At 47.9% G+C, this 12,099-nt stretch overlaps 1 protein-coding gene across 1 annotated transcript in view; it reads right to left on the bottom strand.

The window, feature by feature from the left end:
• Window positions 1–1,727: 1,727 nt before the first annotated feature.
• The window catches only part of FBXW4 (F-box and WD repeat domain containing 4), a 62,251-nt gene continuing 51,879 nt past the window's right edge, over window positions 1,728–12,099 (bottom strand). Inside the window, 3 exon segments of the mRNA XM_082052726.1 lie at window positions 1,728–2,493; window positions 2,724–2,865; window positions 3,038–3,178. Of these exon segments, the coding sequence (XP_081908852.1) occupies window positions 2,377–2,493; window positions 2,724–2,865; window positions 3,038–3,178 (400 nt within the window). The 3' untranslated portion in view covers window positions 1,728–2,376.

Here is a 12,099-nt window from a genome sequence, read left to right as displayed (position 1 = left end):
ACTGCATCTCCTTCCATCCCAGTTTGTATTTGAACAGCTCATACCCAAACAAATACTACTTTTAAGTGAGGAGGTTGCGGGCTCCCAGCATATCTCCCTGTCACAGGAGATACGCATCTGAGGCGGGAGGGTGCATCCTTTAACCTACCTGTGCTAGCACCATGGTAGCTCTGCTCCAGCCAGGAAGACTCAAAAAGCAGCTACAAGAGTGCAGGACCCACCAAACATGGGTTGCAGACAAGAGACAGGACTGGCAGCAGCAGCAGCCTGTCACGGGGCACCTGCACCAGGAACACTTGTTCACCTGTTCAGCTGACATGCTCATTCCTACACTGGGCCTTGCCCAACTCCCAGTGCAATAAAGAACCTCTCCTCCCACCCCACAGTTACTCCAGTTCCTTCACAGCCTCTCACTAGGGACACTGCCAAAGACATTTAATATCTCCATCCCTTCCAATTTCATTAAAGGACCTGTAACACACTAGGACCTGAGAAAAAACAGACCTCCTCCACTCCCAAGCTCTGCCAGTTCTCTTTCTCTCTAGTCTTCTATCTAATGCCTAATCCTTTAGCTAAATCCCTCCTCACATGCAGAACCTGAACACAACAGCAAGATTTAGCAAGCCCTGAGGCAAAGCACCGTGTTTCCAGCAACAGCTCAGTGTTACAAATAAACCAGAGGTCACCCCAGAATCATTATTCTGGGATAACAATCTTTGGGATCTACAGTTTTGAGCTGACAGAAGATTGTTCCAACCATGACGCCTTTTTACAGCAGTAGATAATTGCTCGGGGCACTTAGACATCAACTCCACATGAGGAGAAGGTGTAGCATCACAGTAGCTACAAGGGAGCTGGCAGCAAGCAGGCACGAGTGGCAGAGGACAGGCACAGATCAGAAACTGTGACAGGGAGCTGTGCTGGAAAGATCCTTGTGAGAATGTGACCCTGCAGCAAAGCCATGCTTTTGAACTGCTTTGCACCCCGAGCTGCTGTCTCTCATCCACTGGGAATGGAGGTTTCCCTTCAAGAAGGTGAGGAGCCGGTGGGTTCCAATCCCTCCCTGCTCAGGCAGGGGCTCCAGCAAACATCTTCCAATTGTTGTGGATCACAAGGGAAGAGCAGCTTCTTGGCAGTGGAAATTACCTATTAAGTTCTAACAAAGCACCATGCTGAGTGTTTTACCTTAGAAGCACTCCCAGTTTCTAATACAAAACCTCTCCTTTACCCATCCAGGACACCCAAACTCATGGCCAAGTAGGGCTCACACACCTCCTTCCTCAAGGACAACCAGACCCCAGATACTGTTGCATTCACCCACAGCACACTCATCCAGACAGGACAGAGCACAGTGAAAGCTATGGTTTTCTGAGACCCAGCTCAGGTTCAGAAGGCTGACACAAAAAAGGAGCAAAGGTCCTTTAGATGTGCCTACAGGATCCCAGTAAATCACATCAAGGCTTTAGTGTTTGCAGTAGTCCAGTTTGCCACTTCATTATGCAGGCAGCAACCCAGCTGCAGGTCTTATTTCTTGAATTCTTGTTTGAAAAAGTGACACAGATCCAAGATCCCAGTAACTGCCTTTAACACAGCAGTGTCACAGGGTCTAGCCAGGGAGGCAGATCTGTTAGACATGAAGACAGCATGTGAAAATAGGCCCAGCCTCCTCTGTGATCAACAGGTAACATCACAGCCCCTTTGGCACTTGAAACAAAACACACAGTCTCTTTTGTTTCCCTTCAGAGTTTTATTTAGCAAAACACAACTGTTTCAGCCCTGCCAAGTGCACAGCCTGACCTGATGGCCAGCTTGGGGAGGCAAACACTGATAGCAGGGCTGGCTCTGCCTTTTAGCTCAATTCTTGGTCTTGGCTGTGAAGGACAACACAAGCATCTGTCAGGAGAGCAAGCGCAGGTGAAAGGTGGGCCCCACTCCAGGCGCTTCTCCCTTCCACCAAATCAGTCCACCCCACACACAGCCTAGACTTGCTTCACATGGTTCAGAGCCTGGCTGATCTCAGCCTAACTAGTACACAGCTGACACAGCATCCCAGCTCAGCTTGCGCCTCAAACGCTGTATCCACAGAAAAAAGGAAAAAAATAACACAGTTAATAAAACAAACCCTGACTTGCACAAAATAAAAAGGGTAAAGGACAGTTGGCCTTTATTTCCACTAACAGGCAGGTGATGCTGAGAAGTCTGGCCCTTTGTGCACTCTTCAGTGTAGCTTTCTGGCAGGGAAAAAAAAAAAAAAAAAAAAAAAAATCCCCTTCCCAGAAGCCTTGGGGGCCATTCTCACCTCTCCTGCCCTGCAATTCCCTGAGCCAAGTGTCAGCTCTGCTGAGTTGGGGTGACCAGAAGCAGCTGTGATGCCCTTCACGGGGCTGTGAAGTCGAGGACGTGCAGGGCTGATGCCAGGGCAGCATACAGGTGGGTGGTACTGAAGCGGAGGCAGTACACCGGGCTGCTGGTGGGTGAAGAGAGGTGAAAGCTCTGCAAGAAAATAGGATAATCAAACTTTCAAATAAGAGGTTCACCCAAAGAGCCCAACCAGTGTTACAGACCCAAAGGCTGAGATGACTACAGGTTAGATTCCCCATGGTGGGCTCACCCCAAAGACAGCCCAGCAGCCCCTCTCTCCCTCTTCCAAAGAGACACGGGCACTGCACTCCAGAGAACAACTCAGAAGCTCTGCTGCTGCCCGGCCTTCAGCCAGCCCTCACCTGCAGGCACCGAGTCTGCCGCTTATCCCAGAGGCGCACCACACCATAGTAAGAAGAGCCGCTGGCAATCATATGGTTCTTATCACTCCTTATGCAGTACAGGGCGCTGTCGTGGGGCTCTTCCCACTCTTGGACACACTTCCTGCAAGGGCAACACAAACCAGAGCAGGGCTGAGCCTCCACTCCTCCACCACTGGCACTGGGACCCACTTTGCCCGAAGCGGCTCATTCAGCTGCAGGCGAGTCTCCGGTCACTGCACAAGGAGAGCCCGGGAGCCTCGCATGGGCCCCAGATGCCAGCAGGGGAGGCTCACCTGGTGCTGGTCCGTATGTCCCAGTAGCGGATGTAGGTGTCATACCCACATGAAAGGAGAAGAGAGGGCGTTTCATAGAAGACATCAAGGACTCCGGCTCCACGGTGGAAGTCAGTCCCTAAACAGGTCAACAGCTGACCGCTGCAATGAAACAATATGGGAAGAGTCATTCAGAGCAAAGTGCCCTTCCAATTCAGCTGGCCAAAGCAGAGATGGTGTCACAGAAGTCTCCTAGATCTGATTTCTGTGATTTAACAGAATGCAAAAGCCTGCACAGTTTTCCTCTCCCTCCCCGGCTTCTGCTACCAGTTGGGCTACTACTGTCATGGAAGGTGACCAGCAGGAGTCACAGCTCTAAGAGGAAGAGCTAAGAACAGGCACAGCTGACCCCCAGCAGAACAAGGTCATTTTCCTTGGGAGAAGTGACCAATACAAGGGGCCCTGTTTCCATGAGAAAGAGTTTTCAACTTAGTCAGACTCCAGATAACCTGCCACTTACCTGGTCAATCTCTTCCTATCCCACACCATCCCAGACTCCATCCTTCAAAATACTGCCCACTGGGATATATTTGCCCTTATTTTTGACACACAGCTCAGATCCACAGGCAAATCAGGCTTTCCTGACCCAGTCTGCCATAGCTGTTCTCCTCAATCCCCTCCAGTTACACCGTCTAGTGCAAACACCATGTCTGGGCCTGAACATGACAGGTCAAGAGCAACTACCCCAGGGCTGCTCTGGAGATGACTTCCAACAGCCAGAACTTTTTTTTTGACACCCTCCTCCTTTTTAATTACCTGCTTACTGTGAAAGAGCAAAAGCAAGATCTAAGCCAGATGCACTGTGGCTGTATCATGCTGCTGCTTGTTCACATGCAGAACCAGCAGCTCATAGGTGGATAGTGCCTGGTGAGGGCCCACCTTGCCAGAGCGCAAGAAGGAGCTTCAGCCCGTTCCCTCGGCCACATGAAACTGCATCAGGCACATGGCATAGTCCATCCCCAGTATCACTCCACCTACCCCAGCAGCCAGCAACACCCAGCCATGGCAGGCTCTTGGGAATGGAGGGGACAATCAGCCCAGCTGCTTGAAATGGCCACCTATTGCAATCCCTCCTTTTCTTCCTCCTCACACCCTGTAAATCAAAAATGCTGGACACAATAAACCTTGAAGCACCTGCTTTTCAAACCCTGCTGCATGGCCACCCCTCTCCAACAGGCTCTTGGTTCTCAGGACAATGAAGTGGTCCTGAAAGCCGACAGCATGGATCCTGCAGTGGGGTCACTCCCAGCATCTCCCCCCATTATTTTGTTACTTTCTGCTCCTTGATCCAGCATCACACAGTTCTGAGGCACATCGCCAAATGCCTTAATTCTGTCTGTAATCTGGGCTAAAGCCCTCGTTGGGGGATAAAGACCACACAAAAGGAGAAATAGAGTCCTGGGAGATGTTAAAACAAGTAAACACCTTTGTGTCAGGAGAGAGAAATCGCTGATAAAGCAGATTAGTGCCTCGAGCCCTGGTGTCCCCAGATCAGAAGGCGAGCCCTGGCCGATCTTTGCAGCCAGCACGCTTCTATGATCACAGAGCTGGCGGCATGCTGAGGCCAGCCTGTTTCCCTGCAGTCACTCTCCAAAGAGCAGATTATGTAGAATAACAATTTCTTTGTGGCTGTGTAATTCCCTCCGTGACCGTGGCTGTGGGCAGCTACATTGGCCCTTGATGCCAAGGCCCTAGCAACCATTTAGAGAGGCCAACCAGCCCTAGTGATGGCCTCCCTGTGCAAACCACTCGGACAAGCTTTAACATCAAGTGCATGAATTAATCCCCCCCAACATGAATCCAGGGGTGCTGGCTTATTGGACTTTGTGTTTCTCCAGGCAAGGGATCGAGGGGATTCCACGCTTCAGCCTTTTGCAACCTTCTCACAATACATTAACCCTTGGAAGGTTACTTGCAATCCAACCCACCAACAACTCTGCACCTGTGTGCGGGTTGGGAGGCTGAAGCATTTGCAGTCTGAGCACTGAGAGCAAGAGCTGTGGGGTTTGCCTGGGGCAGATGGGTCCTCAGCTCCACCATGAAGAGACGTGGGTGGGTGTCTCTGAGCTCTGGCACTCCCCTCAAGCACACAGATCCCCTCCATCTGCCATTCTGCAAAGCCAGCAGGACAGATGGACATGCACACAACCCTTCTCAAGGCTTCCACATCCTACAAGTTATATGTGTGGCCCATAATTGTAAGACATACAACAGAGGTGTGAGGAGGAGTCAGCTGCTCTCCCAAACAAGAACCCTTGGACTACCTGTGTGATGCATAAGGGGCCAGACTGTCCAACCTGCAGAGTCCTCTGCCAGTTGCTCAGGTGGGAGCAGGGAGTTCCTCACAGGAGATGAGCTACTCAGCAAGCCCCAGGTAGCACCAGCAGCTTGGACCCCTCTCTCCCCACTTGCGCGTACTGCTGCCTTTTTTTTTTTCTTGGTTTCACAGGGTAGTCCCTGGACTGGGGCTCTGAGCATGTGGCACTTTGGGAGAGCAAACCAGGACAGACAGCTGCACAATGGGCCACACAGCCCAGCAGCACATCTGGTGAATATCTCCTGCTAGCTAGCTGAAGCCTGTTTGTGTTACTTACCCTCTACCATTTTTCCTGCTAATACACCTTTATTATGTAAAGAACTAAGTGAGCTCAGGGAGAGAGGAGCACTCTGCTGAGAAGAGGTAGCAGGATGCAGAAGCACATCCAGAGATCTTTTACTCACTGGGACCAGCCATCTTCTTCCTCTCAGGTGCTTGAAACAGGTTGCAGCAGACACCTCACAACCTCCCACCTCTATACAAGCACCCTTCACATCCAGAGTGGGCCTGGTTACGCTACAGCTTGTCTTCTGTCTCCCAGACCAGACCTCAGCCTGCAGTGCTGCAAAATGGCAGCAATTTTTAGTGGCAGCCTGGTGATGTCTCATTAAAGGGACAGGAGAAGCCAGAGAGTCTGGATGCCTGCTTTCAGAGCTTCCTCTGCAGCACTAAACACCACCTAGGTGCCTTGCTCCCAGTGTTTCTCCATGCCTCCACACCTCACCAAACGTCCCAGAGACACACCCGTTTTCTTCCCTCCACTTCCCTTTGCAGCCTAGGCAACAAAAAAGAGAAGAAAAAAGAAAGGGAAAAAAAAATAGCTTTTCTCTGTAGGCAGGAAAGGACCACGGATACTTGTAAGTTACTGCAGCAAAGCAAACGTTGCTTTCCTGGTTTGTTAATCAGTTCATTCTCCTGCCCAAGTAACAGGTCAGCCAAAGCAGCTTTCAACTGGGAGGTCCAGCCCCTGCATGCAGCAGCAGTCCTCCAGCAGTTTACAGAAACAACACATTAGTTGCTACAGTGAAGCACTTACAATCCGACATCAGAGGAAAAATCATTCTGTGCTGCACACTGGGCACACAAAACAAAAAAATTAAACTGTTCTGGCATGGGCACACTAAAACTGATAAAGATGCAGAACGTGATTAATATTCCCCCCATTTTTCAGCAGATGAAGGTGCCTCTGGACCAGCTACCAACTATGCCAGGCTGCCCCACATCCCTGCAACATACACAGCCACGCTGGGAAGGGAACACTGCCACCAGAACTCTCCCAGCCTTGGAATCACAAGTTAGTGCCCACAAATTGTCCAGTTTTCATTATCCCACATACTCCATGCCCTCAAATGCCAGTCCCCAATAGCTTCCACTTCCCAAGGAGCAAAACCCACCGCTAATCCTTAATAACCCATAAAGGATCAAGATAACCCAACAATGGGCAAAAGAAAAACAGCAGATACAGCAGCATATCACTGACGGTTTTCTAACAACTTACATTGGCAAAAGACATCAACTCAACGAGGAACAGAAAGAGATGTGACATCTATCTTAAACCTTGTTTCTCATTAGCTTGCAGAGACCACCAGCACCAGCCAAATGCAACAGGGAACATCTTTCTCCTTTTCTTTGTGGGCTTTTGTTCCCCCTCTGCACCCCAAAACCTTCCAAAAACCAAGTAGCTGATCCTCAGCACTTTGGAGGCCAGGTGAAGCCCAAGTGAGACAATGCATGGAAGGTCCACACCACCTCCCCACCACTCCCTGGCCCACCAGCAAGAGCAAGCAGAGGCTGTTTCACGCCCAGGCCTTCTTTGGGCAAGCCAGGTAGGTAGCTGTGCAGATGGTGGGAGCTCTGTTTTCTGTACAGGACAGCCTGGACCAGATAGCACAAGGGTTCTGTCCCAGTGCTGGTGGGACTGACAGAAACAACCCGTGGAGCTCTGTGCAGCAGAATCACAAATGTGACAGACCAGTTTTCCTGGAAACCCCAGTTTTCCTGAAAAGCCCAGTCTAGAGCCAGAGGTCTCAGCTTCAGCATCTTAACCACAAACCACCTGGGCCAATGCAGCACCTACAGACACACAGGTAGGCCTCCAGTGCCAAACTCACAGATATTCTTAGTTTCTATTTTCTCTTAAGCATCTAGACAGACTGAAATCATATTGGCACTAATTCAGTGCCAGCCCACAAGGAACAGAGACTGAGCACATCCAGCAGCTCATTTCATTCCCAGCACAGGAAAGCTGTGTTTGCACCAGGCTCTGAACAAGATGTTTAAACAGAGTCCCTGTGTCTGGGAAATGTATCAAACTTATGAATCCAAAAATGAAATGCATTTTGTTCATGCACTACAGAGAATCCTTTGATTCATCTCCATCAATTCCCACGTTCTTTATAAAAAAAGACTTTTAAAAATTACTTTTTAAATAAACTATTTGTTTGGGACTTCCACATTTCACTCATTTCTTTCCATGCTGGAAACCTACCTGTGAGCATTGCTATCACAACACCTCCAGCAGACAGAAGCCATCTAGCCTGGAAGGAAAGTGAACTACCAAGGAACAGCAAAAACAAGGTGGTTCATTGAAACTGTTGTTTTTCCTTTCTCAAAACAGCTTACAGCTCTATTCTTTCTCATCCCAGCAATTTGAAGACAAAATAAGGTCATGGCAGAGCCCAGATGGTTAGTCTTTGCATAATTCATGGGATGCTGCTGTCACCAAGTTAAAACCATATACAGCCTCCCAAGCCACAGCTGTTATTTGTGGGACCATAAAGGTTCAGGATTTCCTTGAGACCTTGCTGATAGCTGGAGTCCACAAGAAGTCTGCACCTGTACCCTGCCCATTTGCTGCAGGTCTTGGGCAGTTGTCTCCAGAACACATGAACTACACTCCAAAAGCTGGAATGAAACAACAGATGCTTTTCTCCCCACCTTCAATTTCTGGTGACCCCAATTCACTAGGCAAATTCTAGGAAACTGCTGAATTCAGAACATCTGCTGAAAACAGATGTGCAAAATTGAGGACATACTCATTCCCTCTGGAAACCTCATCTGTGAACTGGGATCATCCATCAAAGAGGGGAAGCCATTGCACATAAGCAGGTGACTATTCAGAAACCAAGCAGAGATCTAGACCAATATTTTAGCTCCAATAACTACTTGCAGCAAGCCACGTGGGAAGCATATACTTTAAAAAAAAAAAAAAAAAAAAGCAGAAAGAGCACTGTTTGGTTCAAACACTTGGATATTTGAGCTGAGTATCAAACAGAGAAAGGAAACAAAACTTATTTAAAAACAATTACCCAGAGTGCAGCATTTGCACAACTTTTGTCATCTGGTTTGGAGAGTGCACCAAAACCAAAAGGAAGAGCTGAGCTGTCACTTCTTCCAGGTGCTTTGCAACAGCAGCTGAGGCACCCAGGGGATGCAGCAGCTTATGTGAGCGAAGAAGTAAAAGGCTTGGTCAACCAACATCTATAATGTTTGTAGGGAGAAGCATAGATCTTTGGCAAAGTTATTCTTCATAGAGTTATCCTACCCCAAGGTCACCCCTGCGTTTAGCCACGACTACTGATTCCTGCAGAGAGATATGGGACTGGCCTGGGGAAAGGTGAAATGGCTCAGAGATGCTGTTGTAAGTGACTTTCAGTAGAAATGTCTCTCTCTGCTTCCCCAGCACAGCTGAAGGGACTTGAGGCAGTAGCGGGGAATGACACCAACCACGGTTTGAGATTATGTTGGGGGGGCAGAGACAGAAGAGGGAGCTTTGCCTTCTTTTCTTCTGCTTTCTCTGAATTGGCCCACACACACTTTAAATGGTCCAATAAAAAGATACAATTTCTTTACCTTTCCAGCTCTGGGACCCTGTGAGTTTTTGTTGTTCGGGTTCCCGTAAGGTTAAGTTCAGAGGATAAACTGACACACTGGGCTATGGGAAAAAGCCAGTTTCTTCAAATAAAGCCACAACGGTGCAAAAGAGACCCTGCTGGGGCTTTTATTTGGGAAAACAAACAGAAATGGCACCAAGCCCTTCTGCTTTACGAACCAATTTAACTATAAAACCAATGTTCTCCCTCTCGGGGGTAAGGAGGGGAGAGAGACAGGACATTACAATAGTCCAAAACCTCAGGGGAAAGAAAAAAAAAATAGAACAAAAAAGGTTGTCTGTCCCCTTTTCTTTCTTGTCCATGGCTCCTTTTCTTAGCACACGTGTGTTCTTGTAAAAACGATTAGATTGCAATTTGTATAACATGGTGACCCCCAAATTCAGACATTTAACCCCTTTTCTCTGCAAAGAATGTCAAGAATGTCTTCTCTGTCTTTCTTTCCAACAGGATGAGTAGGGGGGAATTCTCTCAAACTGTGATTTCTTGGGGGAAGAGAAAAAGAGGGAGGCAAGGAAAAGAAGCAGGAAATTCTCAAAGCCTCTCGCCTTTCGCCCCACTTGTGTGGGAACAGGCGCCTGTATTGCTCCCTTTCTGGGCAGAGCTCTGCAGGTCTCCTTTAGCGGGGAGACAAAAAAAATGGAGAGTCCAAATCAAAACAAAGCCATCTGTTTAAATGAGCTACTGCTAGTCAGTGGCAGAGGGGGTTCCTCATTCACTCCTTCCCATTCTTCTCTCTTGCCTCTGTTGATTCTCTCTCAACCCAGGGAAAAATAAAGATTGCTTCTGCTTTGGCTTAGAGGGATGAAACTGATTGATGTGCTTGGAGTGTCCAGCCCCCACCCACGCTCTCTGATTGTTCGAGTCCTTGTAAAGTTGTCATAAATACGCCTGAACAGGAGTGCAAAGGCCACAGCGTGCCCTGGACATGCACACATCCAAAGGGCAGGAGTTGGCCTCATGGTCATCTGTAGTGAGACAGGACCAAGACTGCCATGGGGAGGAAAGGATTTAATCTAAACACCTGTATGCTCTACAACAGTTTTACAGTTAGGTTAAGATGCACCAGAGCCCTCTTAAAAAAAAAAAAAAAAAAAAATCGAATAATCTTCTCCTGCCTATGTGAATGGGTTCAGAAAGACAATGTCAAAGAAAAAAAAACCCAGAAGTCAGTAAAGAAACACAAGGCCCCAAACAGTTTTGAGAACACATATATACCACAGGAAATATGTTGCACAGACAAGACTGAAGCTATGCATTATAGCCAGGAGACAGCTCTGAACACAGCAAAGTCTGCTAAAATGAACAGTATTCCAAGAGACTGTGACCTCAGGGGCTCCCTGCAGCAGCAAGCTTTCTCCAGCACTGGCTCAAGAAGTTGGCCACAGGCAAGGGAATCAAATCCTACAGTTCAGAGTTGCAGAACTGGGGTAGGATTTTCCTTGTGGCCTAGTCAAGTGATTAATTCACACCTGAAGGCAGGAGACCTGTTTATACCTAGACTTGCTGCCCAAGTCACAAGTAGGATTGCCAGGTCCATGAAGAAGGACCTTTTTCCCTTTGCCTGGATCTACAGCTGAGGTCTCCATCTTACCTACCTTACTGTAGAGGGAATAGTTCCCAAGAACCAAATTAGAAATCCAAAGACAGTCATTGTGCCAAACTGATTTAATATGAACAGGCCACAGAAGGGCTCACCTGAAGACAAGAATTCCCCTACAACAGATCCCAGTTTGTCACTTCCCCAACCCTATTTCCTTTGAATTTCAGAAAGAAGGCATGGCATTTCTGCTCCTGATTAACTAAAGAACGTGTAAATGGGAATATCCAGAACTGATACTTTGAAAAGAGTAATCAAAGCTGGGAAAACAGGATGGGAAAACAGCGGGGCAAAAATCAAACATGAGAGCCTCGGGAAAAGAGAATGAGCAGCCAACTAAGGAAGGGCAACTACCTGTGGACCATCCCACTGCAGTGAGTGAAGGCAGCAGAAGGCACACATTTGCATTCACTTACCTGATGTAAGCACAGCCCAGAAAGCTGTTCAGCTCACTGTTGGACAAGTTTTGGATTGGCTATTGTGATTCAAAACTGTGTTCAGCCAACACAGAGATGCTGAGAAACCAAATACCGAAAGGAGTGGGGAACATCTTTCCCACAGAGCCTAGAGAGAGCTTCCTTGGCATGATGAATCTACAGAAAAGCAAGGCAGGAGAGGGGATTCTGCATCTACAGCACAGTATAGTTCTTCTGCCCCCAAATCCTGTGAAAATGTTATCAGTGCCAGGATAATATTTGCTATCACTTGTCTCTCCTGTTACCAGACATATCCACCCACTTCTCTGTGACTGGATAAATCCAGCTTAAACACCTGGGTGAAAAAGACTCTCGACACTTGGAGTCAGTTACCTTTCCTTTCGATCTAGCAACTGCAGTTCTGAATCTATTTGTTCCCTTTGCCCAACAACCTCCTTTTGTTATTAAATTAGAGGGTCTCAAACTTGTTTAAACCTTGGAAATCAAAGCTGTGGAAAGAATTACCTTCTACAGAACTTGTTTGAGAACACAATGCTAAGAAGTCTGCTTGTGCATCTTGGGCCAAGCTTCTACCTTAGAAACTTTTGTTGAAAACATTTAGCAAGCTTTATGACCAAGAACTAGACCTGCAGATTCTCATTTATCTACTTAAAAAATCTGAGCACAATGGGACACAAAGCCACTGGATTTAAACAGGGAAGCATCAGTAGTGATCAGCTAGCCAGGGTGTTCAGTGCCATACACTGCAACTGTCAAATTACACTTGCTGTTTAAGAACA

This window comes from Streptopelia decaocto (genome assembly GCF_964273445.1).
Source record: "Streptopelia decaocto genome assembly, chromosome: 5".
NCBI lineage: Eukaryota > Metazoa > Chordata > Aves > Columbiformes > Columbidae > Streptopelia > Streptopelia decaocto.
This window is presented reverse-complemented; position numbering and strand designations above follow the sequence as displayed.